Source organism: Giraffa tippelskirchi, chromosome 4 (assembly GCF_054371585.1).
Source record: "Giraffa tippelskirchi isolate mGirTip1 chromosome 4, T2T-mGirTip1v1.2.pri, whole genome shotgun sequence".
Taxonomy (NCBI): domain Eukaryota; kingdom Metazoa; phylum Chordata; class Mammalia; order Artiodactyla; family Giraffidae; genus Giraffa; species Giraffa tippelskirchi.
In genome coordinates this window covers 200,800,310-200,819,872 of record NC_137278.1, presented here as the reverse complement: position 1 = coordinate 200,819,872, position 19,563 = coordinate 200,800,310, and the positions used below count along the sequence as shown (strand labels likewise).

The 19,563-nt window shown below is 44.4% G+C and overlaps 1 protein-coding gene across 25 annotated transcripts in view; it reads right to left on the bottom strand.

The window, feature by feature from the left end:
- ERC1 (ELKS/RAB6-interacting/CAST family member 1) overlaps nucleotides 1-19,563 on the bottom strand; it is a 266,710-nt gene that overhangs the window by 51,041 nt on the left and 196,106 nt on the right. For all 25 annotated transcript variants that reach the window (XM_081594049.1, XM_081594055.1, XM_081594066.1 and 22 more), the window contains one exon: nucleotides 9,490-9,634. In XM_081594049.1, coding sequence (XP_081450175.1) covers nucleotides 9,490-9,634 — 145 coding nt within the window. The remainder of the gene's footprint in view (nucleotides 1-9,489; nucleotides 9,635-19,563) is intronic.

The window sequence follows — 19,563 nt, the reverse complement described above, 5'->3', positions numbered from 1 at the left end:
AAGACAGGGAAGATTGATGTGCTGCAGCCCATGGGGTTGCAAAGAGTCAGACACGACTTAGTGAATGAACAACAAGACAGCAAAATGCACCTGCTACTAGAGGCATCATTTTCTAACACACATCAATAAGGTACTGGGGCTGGAGGATAAAGGAAACGTGAAGAGGAGGTTTACACAGGATCCAGAGTCACACAGTGTGAAACTACAAACATCTAGGAGTCAATAAAAAAGTACACATCAAAGTAAGAACCAGCAACGAGCTGGTTCTCAAACTGAACGAACAAAGACAACTATGGTTAAAGGCACAGGGGGCCGGAAAACCTTCTTTCCAACAGATGGAGGCATTTGGGAGCAGCTGATAAGTGACCACAGCTGGGCTGCGAGGGGTCAGAAGAAGTTGGAGGCTTCCCTGGAAGGCCTTCCATGGAGCACCTCTCTTCCACCAGCAAGCCCTGGTCCATCTCCCAGTCCCAGGACAGACTGGGAACTCGGGCAGGAGCGGGGGCGTGGGGACTAGGAGGTAGGGCCTGCATGTGTCTGAAGGTGACCCAACTCTTAGCAGCAACTTCCAGGACATTCTGGGTCAGCACAGCCTATCCAATTCACATCTCTGTAGCCACATCACCACGGGTACCCGTGTCTACAACCGAGTTCATCTAATCACCCCAAACTGTAGCTCTATTTTGGTGGTAGTCACACTCCACCCAAGGACAGAAGTCACCCCTGGACTTCCTACACATGTGCATGTAGGTTTCACTTTCTTAAATCATGTAGAAAACAAAAACTACAGTTACAAAACACAGTTACAACAATACTAGCTTTTATAATTGCCCAAGTATTTACCTCTGTTGAGGTCTTTATTTCTCCATGTCCGTTTCAGACTACTGTCTAGCGTCTTTTCATTTCACCTTGCAGGAAGCCCGTCAGCATTTCTTGCTGGGCAGATCTAGTGGTCATGATCTCCTGCAGCTTTTGCCTAACTCAGAATGTCTTAATTTCTCCCTCATTTTTCAAGGATAGTTCTACTGGATATAGGATTCTTGGTTTCTTTTAGCTCTTTGAATATATCAGCCTCCCCAAAGAAGTCTTTGTCTTCTGGCTTCCAAAGATTCTGATGAGAAATCTGCTGAAAACCCTACTGAGGATCCCTTGTATGTGATGATTTCTCTCCTCATCTTTTGCAAGTCTGACTACAGTGTGTCTCATTTTGAATTCACCTAACTTGGAGTTTGCTGTCTTTCAGCAAATATGGGACGTTTTCACCATTATGTCTTCAGATATTCTCCCGGCTCCTTTCCCCCTCTCTCCTCCTTCCCATGATGTGCATGCTGGTCCACACGATGCTGCCCGAGGGATCCCTAGGCTCTGTTCACTTTTCTTAAGTCATTTTTCTTTCCGTTCCTCAGCCCCGATAATTCCCATTATCCTATCCTCAAGTGTACGGATTCTTCTGCCTGCTCAAATTTGCTCCGAACCCCTCTAAGTGAATTTTTCATTTTGGCTAGTGTACTTTTCAGCTCCAGAATTTATTTTTTGGTTTCTCTTTAGATTTTCTCTCTTTATTGGTATTTCCATTTTTTCACACATCATTTTCCTGACACATCCATTCCATTTCTCTGCCCATGTACATATATGATAGTAACAGTATTTTATTACCAGAGTTATTTGTGACAGTAATTTAGGGTTTTAAGCACATAGCTTTTCAAATTTGGCTGGTTAAGAATCAATCAGTCTATCTAATTTCAGATACTGAGTTCTCAATTAGAATTCTCTCTCATTCAGTCAACAATTTCTAAGATAATTGTTGAAATGAGAAGATATCTTTTGATATAAGGTGGGGAAGAGATTTTGGCCTGTCAAGATTCTGAATTTTTCAGACTGAGCACAGTCCTTTATGCAAATTTATTTTCACTGTAATTTAGGAAAAAATTTATTAAAGTGCTATTTATCACGAGACAGAATTACTGGGTTATTAATGATATAGCTAAATGCTGCATGGCTCAGATGGTAAAGAATCTGCCTGCAATGCAGGAGACCTGGGTTCGATCCCAGAGTCAAGAAGATTCCCTGGAGAAGGAAATGGCAACCCATTCCAGTATACTTGCCTGAAGAATTCCATTGACAGAGGAGCCTGGTGGGCTATAGTTCATGGGGTCACAAAGAGTAGGACATGACTGAGCAACTAATACACACAAAGGATACTGAAATCTCTAACCAAAAGCCCGTGATGATGGCAACACATTTTGGTGCAATCATCAATGTTGGCAGTGGAGTGACATGGTTTGTTCTGAATCCTAGCTCTGTCACTTACTAGCCATGTGACTCTGGGCAAATTTCTCTCTCTCAGCATCTCCTCTGTACAATAGGGATAACTGTACTTCACAGGGTGGTTTCTGTGAAGATTACATGACTTTGTGTGAAGCACTCAAAACAAGCTTTAACTCAATAAAATTTGGTTATTCGTATTTGTGAATGCTTTTTCAAGAAAGCCCGACAGTAGTACAGATGGTTTAATTTGGTCGTGCGGGCTGTCCACGGGAAGGGTACTCTGTGACGGTTAATGCTGCAGTTTATCTAACCTCACTCCCCTTGTTTCCTTGAGTACAAGTATCACTTAATTCCATATTTGCTTTTAGTAAGTATTCACATTCTTTCAAAGAGACCAAAAGAGGCAGCAGGAGCAGATTCTGTGGAGCGTACTAATCTGACTCCTACCAAGAGAAGCTGAGTGGGAGAAAGGTGAACCACCCTGAACCTGTCTTCCTAGTTCTACTCATGCTTAATGAGATCCTCAGACCCAGGTCAAGGGGCTCAGGAAGCAGCTATAAATCATGCCACCTGACAGACAGCGAGGGCGCAGGAACAGGAGGGGCACGTGCAGAGGGGCAGGAAATCGAGGCTGATTTATTTGCATTGAGACGATTCAGGAGGGATCAGAAAGATTTATAAACTCCCTGCGGCATCACAGAAGGCGGCGGTCTGACAATAGGAATGGCAAGCGAGATGCGATGCTCGAAACGAGGGGAAGAGAGGGTCTTATCAAATTCTGTGAAGAATCTGCCTACATCTGGAACTGATGACAAGAGACGGAACAGATGGAAGGAAGGAGCATGGGAGGAATTCAGATTTCCCCGTGTCTCCCAGCCTCTGGACTTCACTGAACTCCAGACAGGCAGAACTCATCAAAATGGGATCCATTTCTTTGTAGGATACGAAAAAGGTTTCAGGGGGATAGTGAGTAACCAAGGTTTTTTTTTTTTAAACTTTAAAATGCAGTATTTACTACTTTCATAAGATGAGCAAATGTCTATAGACAGATTTAAACAATCCTTACATATATGTTTCCTTATGCTTTACAACTGCTTCTTTTAAAACTGTTCCTAACGTCAGCAGTTAGCAGATAATACAGCTACAGGTAAATACACCGACTTGTCAAAAATTGGAAAATACAGACTTTAGACCTCAAAATCAATTTTATCTATCCATCCAACATTACAGATGAGGAAGATAAGACCCAGAGAGGTTAAGTGAGGAAGCTTGTGACTTGATTCATTAAGAAAACCAAAAGAATAAATTTGTGTCCAACACTTAGATATCAAGAGATTTATAAATGAAGGGGGTCAAAGAGTAGAGACTTCCAGTTATTAAATTCTGGGCCTGTGATGTATAGCATGGTGATAACGGTTAACCACACTGCACTGTTTATTTGAAAGCCGCTGAGGGTCAAGATCTTAAAAGTTTTCATCACAAGAAAAAAACAAACTGTGGTGATAGATGTACACTGACCACAGTACATACATAGATACAATTATTATGTTGCACAACTAATGTGATGCTGTATGTCGATTACATCTCGGTTTTTAAAAAAAGAGCTTCACATACGTGGATTCTTGATGTGGGGGGACTGGGTGTTTGGGTAACAGAGGGCTCATGTCTTGCACGGTCACAACAAGTTGGAAGTAGATGATCTTATTTGAAAAGCAGAAACACAGACACAGATGTAGAGAACAAACCTAGGGACACCAAGAGGGACGGTGGGGTGTGTGTGGGGGATGAATTTGGAGATTGGGATTGACACAAATACACTACATAAAACAGATAACTAATAATGACAACCTACTATACAGCACAGGGAACTCCACTCAGTGCTCCTTGGTGACACGAATGGGAAGGAAATACAAAAAGGAGGAGATACATGTATACATACAGCTGATTCAGTCTGCTGTACAGCAGAAACTAACACAACACTGTAAAGCAAATGTACTCCAGTAAAAAATAAAACTAACAAATGCCTGCCTCCCTGGACAGCTTTTGCCCAAGAGGGGACAAATGTGTGAGTGAAAATAAGCACAGGATGGCTTTCCTAAAGGTAAGGAAGAAAACTGATTCCATGGCTAGGAAATTCCAAACTACAAAGATGAGTCCTGAAGATTAAAGCAGAGATTAAGCTGAGGAAGTAGGAGGCAATTCCAGGGGGGGAGGACGGGGAACGGAAAACGCCGTGCATCCAGTTCCTTTCAAATAAATCTGGATGCCGTTGGCAGGAAACATGGAGCTGATCCTAATGTTTGTGGTGGTTTAGAGGAAGAAGTATGTATACTGTAGCCTTAATATGTAAGAATCTAGGACTGAACGGAGGCAGGATAATTAAAACGAGATGAGCATGTTTATCTGACCAAGTCAGTACAGGCAGTTGAGTCACGAAACAGGGATTGACAGGTAACTGTCTATTCTGTCAACTTCTGGATGCAGTATATCCTAACCAGACAGGTTCACTCTCCACAGAGGGGATAAGGGCACACAGGACAGCTGGGAGGGTGGCTCGTGGACACAGCAGGTACAGGACAGAGCGGGCAGGCCAGGGCCGCGCACAGAGGAGGGCCCTCCGACACTGCGTGTCCCCTGAGGAATGACTGCCCTGGCCAAGCACCTGACTTTGGTGACATGTGGGGAGTGGATACACGGACGGTCCTAAGGCTGGCCTCGTCATCAGGAGGCAGTGCTGGGCAAGAGGGACACACGTCCAGAGGGCCACTACAGCACTCACGCTACGTCTGCACTTGCTGCTTTCTTTCTTTGTTCACTGACATTGTAGCTTTACTGTTTCTGTTCTCTTCTCATAGAACGAAAAATCATTTTATTGTTCTCCCTTCTACATTAGAGGTCACTTTTTAAAAAAATTAATTAATTTTAATCGGAGGATACTTTCTTTACAATATTGACAGCGACATGAATCACCCACAGGTGTACACGTGTCCCTCCATCCTGAATCCCCTCCCACTTCCCTCCCCACCCTATCCCTCTGGGTTGTCCCAGAGCACTGGCGTTGAATGCCCTGCTTCATACATTGAACTCGCACTGGTCATCTATTTCACATACGGTAATATACATGTTTCAATGCTATTTCTCTCAAATCATCCCACCTTCCCCTTCTCCCAGAGTCCAAAAGTTTGTTCTTTACATCTGTGTCTTTTGCTGTCTTGCATATAGGGTCGTTGTTACCATCTTTCTAAATTTCATATATATATATATGTGTGTTAATATACTATATTGGTGTTTCTCTTTCTGACTTGCATCACTCTGTATAATAAGCTCCAGTTCTGTCCATAGAGGTCACTTTTTAAAAAAAAGTTTATTTATTTATTAATTGTGTTGGGTCTTAGTTGCAGCGCTCAGGCTTAGTTGTCCCACGGCATGTGGGACCTTAGTTCCTGAACCAGGAGCGGAACCTGTGTCCCCTGCACTGGAAGGTGGATTCTCAACCACTGGACTGCCAGGGCAGTCCCTAGATGTTGTTTTTAAGCTAGTTTAATACTCAGATGAATGGGCCTTCCCAGCTGCTCCAGAGCTGGTGGCCAGACCCCAACGCTGGGGACAACGGAGCACTCAGTAGGTCGCGTCCTGGACAGAGTCCGCTCAGGGGCACCGCTGTCCGCTAGGTTGGCCCTGGGCACACACCTCCTCTGGCCTGAGACTGGTGTGCAGCTGATACTGAGTCTGGCAGAAGGAATCTTGACGTCACGGGGAACAAACAGTCACGCATGAGGGCCCTGTGCTCAGAGAGGGAGGGTTCAGAGAGTTCAGCCCTAAGTCCTGGAGTCTTCAGTCCTGAGGATGGGGTGAGTGACGGAAGGGAGACGGGCACTTACTCAGGGATCAGACCTGCTGATCTGACGAGGAGCAAGGTCCTGGACACAGAGGAAGAGGGAGTCAGGCCTGGCGAGGACACACCTGTCCGCCCCCACAGGCCCTCTTGGGGTGGAAGCAGCAGGAGACAAGCAGGCTCTGCTGTGATGTCTCATCTGCTTTCTGAGGTTATAGCGGTCTTCCCTAGAGCTGAGCAGACACCTGCAATCACACAGCACGTATTTCTCCACATCTCAGTGTTTCCGAGCCATGCCCCTTCTGTCATGTGTGTTCCTGTCCAGGGCAGAGCAGTGTCTCACGCAGAAGGACACTGCTATTTGCTGCTCACTCACTGCTCAGGGTGACCAGCCTGCAATGACCCCGACTCTGTAGGGCAAGCGGACATGGTCAACAGATGAGGGAGTGGCGGTGGCCCCACTGAGGCGGGTTACAAAGTCCTGGCTGCTCTCTCCCCTCCCTGGATCGCTTGCCTAGGGGGAGCCAGCCCCACATACTGAGCCACCCCATAGAGGAGCCCAAACAGAGCAGAGCCCAGGGCCATGGGAGTAACTCTGGGAGGGAGCCCTGTGGCCCCAGGCATGAGCCAGGTAAATGTAGGCCTGGCCAAGAGCTGGACTGCGTGCTCACGGGGTTCCCGAGTGAGAACAGCCAGCCTGGGCCGGCATCCTGGGCCTGCACGGCAGCTGTCAGAGCCCTCAGTTCTGCCTGATGAAGCCACAAGTTGGGGGAGCACCGTGAAGCTGGCCCATGTGTTACAGCAGCTCCCTGGGACGGGTCACCTGGTAACCAGGTGGCGGGTACAACTTCGTAACAGATGGTTCCTTAATGCAAAACTCACTGAATGCAGATGCTTTTCCATGCTGGACCTATTGAAAATACTTGGGGCAACATTAAAGTACCCCTTTTCCATTGGGAACTTAAGAGATCAGGGAAATTAAGCGGCCTTGTAATGCTCAACAAGTAAAATACACACAACACAACAGAAAACTAAGGATGCTTATGGAAATGCCCCACTGAAGAGGACAGGGTCTCCAACTTCTGAAAGGACCCTGTGGGTGGCCGGGGGGTAGGGATGCAAGGAAGGAGAGTGAAAACCACTGTGAAAAGACTGTAGGGACAGAAGGTGATGTTTGGCCTGGGACAGCAAACAGGAAAGCCAGAGACCCTACCGAGCAGGAGGCTTGGGCATCAGCTTGCTTCCCCCGGGGGAGACACCTTTCTGCACAATATGCACCGGGAGACCTCAGCTCACCACATAGCTGTGCAGGACGTACTGCTAGTCTGCAGATCGTGGTTCTTTCTGGAGACACTAACTGATCTCCACTAGCTGTCCCCTGATGAAGTGGGAGGGTGGCACAGGGGTGAATAACGTATAAACGTACAGATACGGGGCAGCTCACCTTTTCTGCGGCCACTGCAGAAGTACAGGCGCATTATCTAACACCCCTCAGACTCCTCAGTGAGCTGAGCTGGCTCATTCATTTGAAATTTTTCTACTGAGCGTAACAGAAACTGATCATTTGTTCAGAAAATATGACATGAGGACCAATTAGAATTAATCATGGCTCTTAAAATGAGACAGAATGAGCAATGTGGGACTGAGTAACAAAGGGATATGTTTTTTGCTCAGTTTTCTTGTGTACTATGAAAGAAGTCTCTTTTTTGGTCAAACTAGGTGATCTGAAAATGCTTATGTGGCAGAATTCTTAGAAATGCTGAATAAAATAGGTGAACCTGCCACAAAGGGGAAGCTTTACTGACCCTGTGTCACCGGCACCCAGGAGAGGGCGGAGTTCACGGTGACTCTGTCTCTTAAAGGGATGATGGTCCAGGGGTCCCAGTGCTTAAGTGGGTATTACCTACGTAAAAGTGAAAGTTGCTCAGTTGTGTCCGACTCTTTGTGATCCCCCAGACTATACAGTCCATGGAATTCTCTAGACCAGAATACTGGAGTGGGTAGCCTTTCCCTTCTCCAGGGGATCTTCCAAACCCAGGGATCAAATCCAGGTCTCCCGCATTGCAGGTGGATTCTTTACCAGCTAAGCCATAGGTATTACCTACATAAGCTGCAAATATTTTCGTTCATGATGAGCACTGGGTTGTTTTTGCTGGTCACCCTGCCATCTTGTAGAAGGAGACATCTTCTGATGTTTCCTCAGCAAAATCAGTCACACAAATAAAGTCTATTTATAAGCAATTTTAATGTCTACAAACAGAAAATTTCCTTATTGAGTAAATAGTGATTTCTGCTAATTCAAACATTAAATATTATGCTATCAACTGAGGACTGATCCTCTACAAGTAGAAAAGAAGAAATTCCTTAACTTGAAAAACTCTTTTCTACTCCGATCACTTCAGGCAGAAGAGCAATGGTGGGCAGCCAAAGGGCACAGGAATAGTGACGGAGCAGCAGGGGAGGACATGAGGATGCGGCAGTGCAGTACAGGACTGGCCACTAAAGTGGGAGCAGCACAGATAAAGAGGGCTCAGATTTCAACAGTCAGCTTTCTCCTTACTTTCAAAGGGGAAAACATTTCCCCCAGTTTTAAAGCTGTGGTGAAGTATACATAAAATTTACCATTTTAACCCTGTTTAAGTGTATAGTTATGTCTGTTAAGTGTATTTATATTGTTGTGCAATCATCATCAAAGAGGAGATTTCTAGCTTTTATTTTCACAAATGAAGGGGCTCACACAAGTATTCAGCATTAAATCTGGGGAAGGTTTTGGGTGGAAGAGAAAAGGGCAAAATGTTTCTCTCACTGTCAGAGGTTACCCAGCCTTGAAGAACAGGAAATCAGTTAAATGAAAATACACTTAGTGCCTTCTATAGAGGGTATCTGATGGGATGTAAAAAAACCTTCTCACCAGTCGGTGGTATGAGTACACCAGCTCCACTCCACTGCCGCCTGCCCTGACATGTGGCCTCTGGACCTGGAGGCACCTCTCAGGACTCTGACAGTCCTTGAAGATACCCTACAGCACTCACCAAGACCACACAGCTGTCAGTGCTGTGGACCCCTGGGGCCTGACCCAGAGAGATGTGAAGAAATAAATAAAAACCACCAACAACCAAAAACACCCTTTTCAATTCAAGTGGGCAGAACTGCAGTAATTTCACCAGCCACAGCAAAAGTTAAGAAACATTCTCCTAAGATGTGTGACAACTCCTCAACCAGTCCTCTTACCAAGAAGGCTCTGTGCTTCCTGGACAGAGCCAGAGGCTTGAAGGCTGAGGTCTCTGCTGGGGAAGATGAACTGGACATGGGTCAGATGTCTGACCTGCGTGCACAGCTGGCAAGGATGCAGGCAGCCCCCACCCCCTGCCCCCCATCAGTCATACCTGCTGCTTCAGCTGCTGTACCAGCCGATCCTTCTCCCGCTTCAGGGCGGCCACTTCCTCCTGCGTCTTCTTCTTCGAGGACGACAGTTCCAGGAGAGCTATGTTGGCATCTTTTTCACTGATGGCAGCCAGAAGGGCTTCCTGCCTGCATGAGAGAGAACACGCCCAGACTTCAGCCCTCACGGCCATCCTCTGGGGTTACTACCACCATTACCCCATTTATGGGGGTTGAAGCTAAGTCTCAGAGTACACAGCTGCCCAAGTTCACACTTGAACTTGGGGTCTGGGAAGGAATCCCATTCAGGTCCTCTCGACTCTAAATGTTTTTATCAGGTTGTTACACTGACATCTGAATAAAGAGTTCCTTAGATCCAGTTGTAGTTAAACTTGGAAAAGTAAACAAAGTTAATGACTTTTTTTTTTAGGTAAGAACTATCTTGCCATTTACACATTTTACTGATTTGACTCATCCTTTTGATAAGTATTCTGTGGCTTCCAGAGAAACCAGGTACCACTAAAACTGAACCCATTTTTATGTACAGAATGTATAACAAACTGCAAACATTAGTAAACAGGATTTAGGAAACTAGCCAGCTGTTCCTGGGGCATCTATGGATCTCTTTATCTCATCAGTACAAAGAAGTTTCCAGTCAGGGCTGTATTTTTCATACTGTTTATAGCGTTCTCAAGGCAAGAACATTGAAGTGGTTTGCCATTTCTCAATTTCAAAATTGGGAAATGAGTACATCAAGGCTGTATACTATTACCCTGCTTATTTAGCTTCTGTGCAGAGTACATCATGTGAAATGCTGGACTGGATGAATCACAAGCTGGAATCAAGACTGCCGGGAAAAATACCAACAACCTCAGATATGCAGATGATACCACCCTTATGAAAGAAAGCGAAGAGGAACTGAAGAGCCTCTTGATGAAGGTGAAAGAGGAGAGTGAAAAAGCAGGCTTAAAACTCAACATTCAAAAAACGAAGATCATGGCATCCAGTCCCATCACTTCATGGGAAATAGATGGGGAAACAATAGAGACAATGACAGATTTTATTTTCTCGGGCTCCAAAAATCACTGTAGACTGTGACTGCAGACATGAAATTAAAAGACACTTGCTCCTTGGAAGGAAAGCTATGACAAATCTAGACAGCATATTAAAGAGCAGAGATACCACTTTGTCAACAAAGGTCTGTCTAGTCAAAGCTACAGTTTTTTCAGTAGTCAGGTACGGATATGAGAGTTGGACCATAGAGAAGGCTGAGCGCCATTCTCCAGCTGTGGTGCTGGAGAAGACTCTTGGGAGTCCCTTGGACAGCAAGGAGATCAAACCAGTCAATCCTAAAGGAAATCAGTACTGAATATTCATTGGAAGGACTGATGCTGAAGCTCCAATACTTTGGCCACTTGATGCAAAGAGCCAACTTACTGAAAAAGACCAGACGCTGGGAAAGACTGAAGGCAGAAGGAGAGGGGACGACAGAGGGTGAGATGGTTGGATGGCATCACCGACTCAATGGTCATGAGTTTGAGCAAACTCCAGGAGATAGTGAAGGACAGGGAAGCCTAGTGTGCTGCAGTCCATGGGGTTGCAAAAAGTTAGATACGACTTAGCGATTGAACAACAATATCGGGGCTTTATTTGGCAATGATCTGCACACTTTGAAACAACGATCTAAACTCTACTGATTCCATGTGGTTTAGCTAACAACTATTTTTGGTTCATATCCAGAAGGAAAAGAAGGTGGGATTTTAGGGTGGGGGTGGGATGTTGAACTAAGAAATTTACAAAATAATCAGAAGGAAGCTGGTGAACAATTAGTCTCATAGTCCAAATGCATTCCTCTGGAGCTCATCTTTTATGGAACAAGTCATCTGGAAGAAGACAGCTTTGATTTACAGGAACTATATAAGTGGCCTGAGCTTTTGACCCGAGGAAGTGCTGAATCTGAGAAGGCATTGCCCAAGTTTAACCTTGCTTCTGTCTCTTGTTAAGATAATTAGGCTTCAATAGCAGTCATATGGAAGAGTTTTAGTTCAGCCACAAACTGGAAGGCTCTCTTTTGAATGTTCTGACAAGGATATTCCGTATTTGGATGGGGAGGTCTGGGGAACTCTGAACAAGCGGTGCTAACAAATGGAAGATGTAGGTCAGTTTACGTCACGGAAATGAAGATTTGTTTAATGAGTCTTTGCTGTTGGAAGGGAAGATTCACTGACTCCAGGATAACTTTCCACTGTCCCCACTTTCTGTGAGTCTAAGAAATGGCAGATGGCTTATCCCATGAAGCTCTAGTTGACACCAAAGGGATAACGACAGTCTAAATATATCCACTGGGCACTTGAAAAAAATATGTTAAGTGGTGAAATGAGCTTAAAGGTGAAGGAGTTCAAGATGGTCTCGCTCTGCGGTTTCCTGCTGATTGCTGTCATCTGTTCCCTTTCGGGGAGCGCGGAGACTGACAAGCTGGAATGAGAAATGCACTTTCTCAAGAAGGGGGCTGCGTTTCTGTGCATCCAAGTCAGAATCACACATTTAGCAACAGGCAAGTAACAGAAGATGAGTGAAAGAGAAATTACTCTGTCAAGTTAGACCAAGTCATGAGAACGCTTGCTGAATGCCAGACAAAAGGCAACGGGATCTGAGTTCCATTCTGTGCTTAAGGAAAGAAGCGCCACAATATGAAATACTAATAAGCAGCCTATGTTGTTGAAGCATCTTGACTGAATTCAAGCATCTTGACTCTTTCAAATGATATGCTTGGCCAGCTAGTGTGGTAGAGTTAATCTCTGGGGTAAAATGTCACAGTCTCCAAATGCAATGTAACAGATGACAACTAAGGTTCTAAATTTTAAAATAAAGGATGTGGCATTGGCGTCTGGGCCATTGGAATGTGCCTCCTTAATAATATACATGTTTCATAGACTTTTTCCTTTTTCTATAAGATTCAAATAGAAATTTTATGTTATTGAAGCTATTTACTTCTTATTGAGCATTGATTATACAGCTCATTGATAATATGCTATGAACTGCACAGAATCAAATTTTCTCTCCCAATACCCAAGGCTCTCACCCTCTAAAAATTCCCTAGCAGGTTAATATACCACTGTCCTTCCCATTTTAAAAGTACTCTCTTCATATTGATTTCTTACGTGTGTATGTGTCTAAAAAGGGCAATTCATGGTCAAGAGAATAAAAGGTTTGATCACATATTGCACATATGACGATGTTAACTTGGTAATGTCAGTATCTTTTGTGGGTTTATTAGTTTTGGGGTTTTTCTCTTGCTTTTGGAAGAGGACAGACATAGTATCATTCTATCTAAATTTTGGTAAATTTGCAATGGACACCACAGGGGAGAACAACTTCTTGAAAATAATTTGGAGAATGGGCACAAAAAGTAAAGCTGATAAGCAGTAATTCATCTAACTTTTGGGGAATAAGAAAAAGTCTTGTTCCTTCAGTACAAGTGATAGTAAAGACAATATCAGTAGGTAAACTTACATGGCTAAGCTTTACAGACAGCATTCAAAAGTGTCTAAATTAAAATTTTAAGAATACTCTGCATTTCAGAGGAATGGAATTTAGACTGAAAAAAAAAACAGCAAAAAATTTTATTTTAGTAGCCATCTATTCTTAATATAATTGCTTCTTTGAAAAACAAGATACTTTCTGACAATGAAGTCACATCCATTCATTGGAGAAAAATGGAAAGGTACAGAAAAGTATGAAGAAAATAAAAATACCTGAAACAGTTCCTTCCTAATCGGAGTCAATGACTTGTGATCTGAAAGTCAGTTATTCTAATACCACTAAAGCTTATTTCAGAGAAAATGAGCCTTGGTGGGGACGGATAATTGACCTCAGCAGCTTTGCTAACTGAAGGCTCTCTACAGAAAAGAGCGCTTGCTGGTGGGACACCGTCTGACTTCAGCCCCCATAAGCCCGCAGGAGTAACACATAAAACAGGAGAGGGAACATACACAGGCCAGAAGTCCAGAGAAAAGAGGGACCAACGCTCTTCCACCCAAATTACTCCCCTTCTTCTGTTAGTGGCTTTTCCTCAGTTAAAAAACAAAAACTGAAAAATGTCACACGAAATCCTTCAAGGTGATTAGTGACCCCCCACTGCATGACCAACAGGCCACCTGACCTGCATAATGAGGAGGCAGTAACAGAAATCCAACTTTAAGTCATTAGTCTGGTCACTCCATCCCTGGGGCTTCAACTACCCCAACAGTTGAACCTGCCCTTTGACCTGCGAATGCTAACAGAATCAAGATGTCTCAACAAGTTCAGCTGTGGCAACTCAGCTTCAAGAAATGGTAAGACCACCTCCTCTGTCCCCTCCCTCTTCCGGCAGATTTCAGAAGCAAAAGGCAAAAATCCACAGCAAGTGAGGCTCAAAATCCTCCGGCGAATCCTGAACCCCTGAGGATGACCCATGAGCCCTCTCTCACTAGTAACTGAAAGAAATAACCGCAGTGTTGGAATGACGGTGACTAGTAATTCAAGAGTTCCTAGATAAGCCTGTGGGTGTAACAGAAACGTAAGACAGAAACAGAGTAAGAATGAAGGCATGTTAGAAGGATTTTTCCCTCTTCCTCCAACTGGATATTTCAAATGGCCTGATTACATCATCATGTTTCATAAATTCCATAATCCAGAAAACCCCTGGAGAGTGAGCGGATGAAGCAACGACGAGATTGGTGGCTCTAGATGGCCCACTGTCAAGGATGTGCAGGCGGAGTCTAAATCTACCCCAATGTTAAGATAAATCTGAAGTCCTGGTTCTCTCACAAAGGCTCCCTTTACTCGAATTTAACCAATTAACTATCCAGAGTGAAACCCTTTGCTCTTCATTTCACTTGGTGAGCAGGTCCTCTTCAGGACTTGTTTCCTCCAGCCTTTCTTGACAGAAGTCTCGGGGAGCATGCAGTGAGTCTGGCTGTCGGTGGGCCTGTGAGGGCGAGCCTGGCTGGAATGCCTGATCTTCCAAACTCTGGTTCCCGAGCGTCTTCTGTCCTCTCCAGCCACCTTTGCTAAGATACCCAGAACTACCTTTAATGTAAATGTCAACACCAAGTCACGTTTTCCAGCCATCATAACGAACCTCTCATTCAATGTTAACTGAATCACCGCACTCTGAGGCCCACAGACTGCCAACACTGAAACGATCTGACTTCCTCTTTGTTCCCCAGAACCAATACGCAAGTTTGGTTGGATCCTCCCTTTGAATAGTTTTTAATGAGCCCACTGCTGTGTACCTGTGCGCTCACTACTGTGGTCCCACCTGCCTTTTAACACCAGCCTGTAAGATTCTTAAAATGCCTGCTCTGAATTCACCCCCTCCTCACTGTCCTGCCTCATCAGGTTGTTTTACTCCACCTCAAACACCTGGGCCTAATACTGGACCAGCAATGATTTTCAACCCACTTTTTCATGAGTGTCCTCCAAGGACCGTGTGTTTCCACGTGGGGTCATGCTCCACCTGAAAGGCTTGGGTCTCTCCTGGGCTGCTTTCTCTGTCCTGCACTCCCCTCCAGGGCATTCACGGTTCAAGTGAATGGGCAGCTGCATTGTGGGTGTCCTTCAACCCTTCTCCACGTACAGGGTCTTTAAAGTTTCCTTTTAACGTTTCTACGCGTTTATTGGTCTCTGAATTTATTTGGCTTGCTAATTTTTTGTGCTTTTTTTTTTTTTTTTTTTAAGATTAAGTCTGTCCTTTTAGGGCTTCCCTGTGGCTCAGAGGGTAAAGCGTCTGCCTGCAATGTGGGAAACCCAGGTTCTATCCCCGGGTCAGGAAGATCCCCTGGAGAAGGGGACAGCAACCCACTCCAGTACTCTTAACTGGAAAATTCCATGGATGGGGGAGACTGACAAGCTACAGTCCATGGAATCGCCAAGAGTCGCACACGACTGAGCAACTTCACTTCTTTTAACTGTGAGATTTCAGTACAATGAATGAGATGAAACAAACATGGCAAGTGCCAATAAGTTGTATGGGCTGTTAAGTACTGAAGTAGGTAATACCCCAGACAGAGAAAACTGCCTTGGGCTGAAGACATGGGAACTGAGTGGGCCTATTTTGACAGAGATAATAATAAAGACAGAGAAAGTGACATCGATAGAAGCAGTCACGTGAGGACACACCACATGACTGGATGAGTGGGTTTCTACAAAGAAGGACAGACTGAAGAGAATGCTGAAAAGGTAGCTTTGAACTGCAGCACAGATGGTCTGGGACGGCAGGAGGGAGTAAACACAGACTATGAAATTCTTGAGGGTTCTAACCAGAACCCAGCAGACAGAGGGTACTGAAAATGCTGAAGAAGAAATGATCTGATTTTGAATATAATACAGAAGCATCAAGAGTTCCAGAAAAGTACAGAGAGGTCTAGAGAGACAGACTCAGAGGCAAGGAAAGAGGAGATGCTTCTGGAAGCAGAAGAGTCAGGAGGCTGTCGTTACAGATGCGCCATGAGCAGAACTCTCATGTCACAAACATGGTTTAAAGGACGAGGAACAGAATGCTGGCTAACTCTGGATTCCTGAGCCAACAGGAGGACTGTGACGAATCACTACACTATTCATAGAATATGGGACATAGAATCAGTACTGCATTTCTGCTCTGTCATTAGAAAGAAATTTGCAAACAGCACTGAACACAGACTGCTTAGGACACTTGGGTCCAGCAGCACATGCTGGGGTCCCGGCTCCTGTGACCTGCTCCTGGCTAGTGGCCAGTTCTCTGCACACACAGCTGTGCTGCCGGTCCCAAGTCTCCACCTCCTGAAACAAGGGGAAGAGACTGATCTCTGCTGAGAGACACACTGATGAGAGAAGAGGGAAGAGACATTATTCTGGTGTGGACAGACTTTAGTATTTCAGAGGTTTCTGAGAAGAATCAAAATCAACACAAAGGCAGGAACTGCTGGTAGATGGAGCTCAGTAAGATCACCTGGAGGAGGGCATGGCAACACACTCCAGTATTCTTGCCTAGAGAATCCCCAGGGACAGAGGAGTCAGGCGGGCTACAGTCCAAAAGTCTGACATGACTGAGCAACTAAGCACAGCACACACAGCTCAGTAAAGGAGGCTAACTGATCAAAATTCTGTGCAGAAAAGCTGAATTCAGTTTTCCTTCTCACTTTTTTTCTGAAAAATAAACATTTTGATATATCCAACTCACCACAGATTATGACAATTTTGGAAAACCCGGCTTTTATTGTGATACTGGTATTTTGGTTATAGAGCTTTCTGCCTGCTTCTGAAAAGGGCAAAAACTTGACGACTGTAGCTCCAATTTGTGTATGAGTGTGTGTGTGGGGCACAAAACCCAGAAGCCTGTATCTTTTCCATTTGTTTAAACATAAAAACTGTAACCTAATGCACAAAGAGGTAGAAAGCAGATCAGTGGCGCCTGGGACTGCGGGTGGGGGCTGCTGAATACCTGGAAAGGGACATGAGGACCTTCGGAAGTGGAGTCCAGCTCGACTATGGTGGCAACTACACAGTGTACACATTTGTCAAAACTCACCATACTGTACACACGGGCACCATAAATACGGCATAAACTACATTCCACGATTAAGTCGTTCTGCTCCAAAATAAATGTCCTTGATTCCAGCTCTCCTGAGACCACTGAAAGTTAGTATTACCAGTATCTAAAGATGATCCTTTTTATCCTGTATTTCCTTAAAATACAGCAAACATTATCCAGTTGCTTCCTTCATAAAATATACCTGTACTTAAACTTCAAGTGAAAGATAAGTTCTTCAAAGAACTCATTTTAGGAAGTTATTAATATATAAAAACATTTATTCAATAATGCTGCCAAATTTTTCTTTAAAACTGGCTGTAAAATCTATTACATTATTCAAGTATTTGGAATTATGGCAAATATTCTTTTTATTAAACTGAATTTAAGTTCTGACCTCAAATCTGGGCACTGAAGTTAGACAACAAATCAAGACGGTATGTTTTCAGGACCACAGTGAGATCTAAGAATATGTTTATTTTCAGAGGCACCTTGTAAACTGGCTCTGGAAGCAACCCTCGAGAAAAGAATTACAAATATATTTTTAGCAACGACGACACCAAGGGAATAAGTGTGAAACTGTCCAGATGACTGTTCTGAGGCTCAGCTGGATCCTCTGTTCCAACATTTTTTTTTTTTTTTAAGATTATTTATTTATTTTTGGCTGTGCTGGGTCTTCATTCCTGCACGTGGGCTTTTCTCTAGCTGCAGACAGCAGGGACTCTTCTCTAGTTTCGATGCGCGGGCTTCTCATTGCAGCGGCTTCTTTTGCTGTGGAGCACGAGCTCTAGGGAACACGGGCTCCAGAAGTTGTGGCTCCCGGACTCTACAGCACAGGCTCAGTAATTGTGCAGCATGGGCTTAGTGGGCCCCTGGCACGCGGTAATCTTAGGTCCCTGACTAGGGATCAAACCCACGTCCCCTGCATTGGCAGGTGATCCTTAATTAACAACCAGACTACCAGGAAAGCTCACAACATTCTTATTTAAAAAAAAAAAAAATTCTCACTTCTTCACAACAGATTAGGATAACTCAATCTCCTCTAAACAATACTGTACCTAGAGATTCCCTTCTCTGGGTAGGACATCCAGAGTCTTGTTTCTGATATTCTAGGTTTCCTTACTTTTGAATTTTACTTAAAGGAGCTTGTTCCTCGTGTGTAGTTCGGCATGTCCCCCTGCCCCCCTGCCCCCCGGCGGCTGGGGTGTCATGCTGCTGTGAGCCACACTGGATCATGTGGATGAAGGTAAAACTGCAGGAACGGCAGGGCAACGAGAGGATGATTCTGAACCCCTAATGACTTTGCAGAATTACTATCCCAGTCTGGACTCTCACACGAAAATGAGACAAAATTCTGTATGTAGTTTACTCTGTTAATTTTGTTGGAGCAGATGAACACATGTCCTAACTACTTTAATTAAATCTTTCAAATCCACTTAGCATTTTGTATACATGAGGGATAATCTATGAAAAACCTGCAAATAGTAGAACACACAATATAACTGGAATCTAAAAATTAGAAAAGAAGAGACAAGAATTAGCCTCAGAATACAGCCCTAAAAAGAAAAACAAAAAAAGGCTAGTAGAAGAGAAGGGAATACCTTGTTAAGATATAATGTCTATTCATTTAATAGGTCGTTTTGCTTACTGATTAGGATGCAACCCCATGGACTGTAGCCCACCAGGCTTCTCTGTCCATGGGATTCTCCAAGCAAGAATACTGGAGTGGGTTGCCATTCCCTTCTCCAAGGGGATCTTTTCAACCCAGGGATCGAACCCTTGTCTCCAGCACTGCAGGTAGATTCTTTACTGTCTGAGCCACCAGGGTAGCCCCTTTTGATACATTAAGCTGGGAATTTATGGTGAAACATTCCACCATGAAGGAAGATAGTACATTCAGGTCAGAGTCTCAGGCTTGGTTCTCTACACAGATTTTGCTCGTTAGTGAGCTTTCTCTCTGGTTCAGTGGAGACGTGACTCCTGAATTTGACCTAATGTTCACCTGTTTCCAGAAAGAACGCATAAAAATGAAGAACATGTTTTACCTGATCTAAAATGAATTGTTGTTCATACCACAACTACGGATGCTCGTCTTAAAAGCAAAACAAGCCTCCACTGACTGACTTTCCTCTAAAGCTGCTGTGCCTTCCTTCTCCCCGTTCTGGTCACAATTTTTCAGACTTCAAAAGAGTACTGGAGTCCTGATTTCAAGAGGGCAGAACTAAGACCTGTCAGCCCCCCGCCCCTCCTCCGGAAAACCATCCCAGAACACCAGGACAACAAAATGCAGAGACAAACCCTACCTTTGATGATACAAGGTTTACGACACACCAAAGTACAGCACATACAGAGAAAACACACATGCAAATTCTCAGCATCTGAAAGTTGACCCAAAGTGCCTGCTGAGAAGGAAGTGGATTTACCTGTAGAACCCAAGAAGACTTCAAAGATGCTCAAGTTCACAGCTGTGGAAAGGTGTGTGAGCCAAAGAAGTATACTAGACTTGCTTTACAAACAGTGGTTCTCAAAC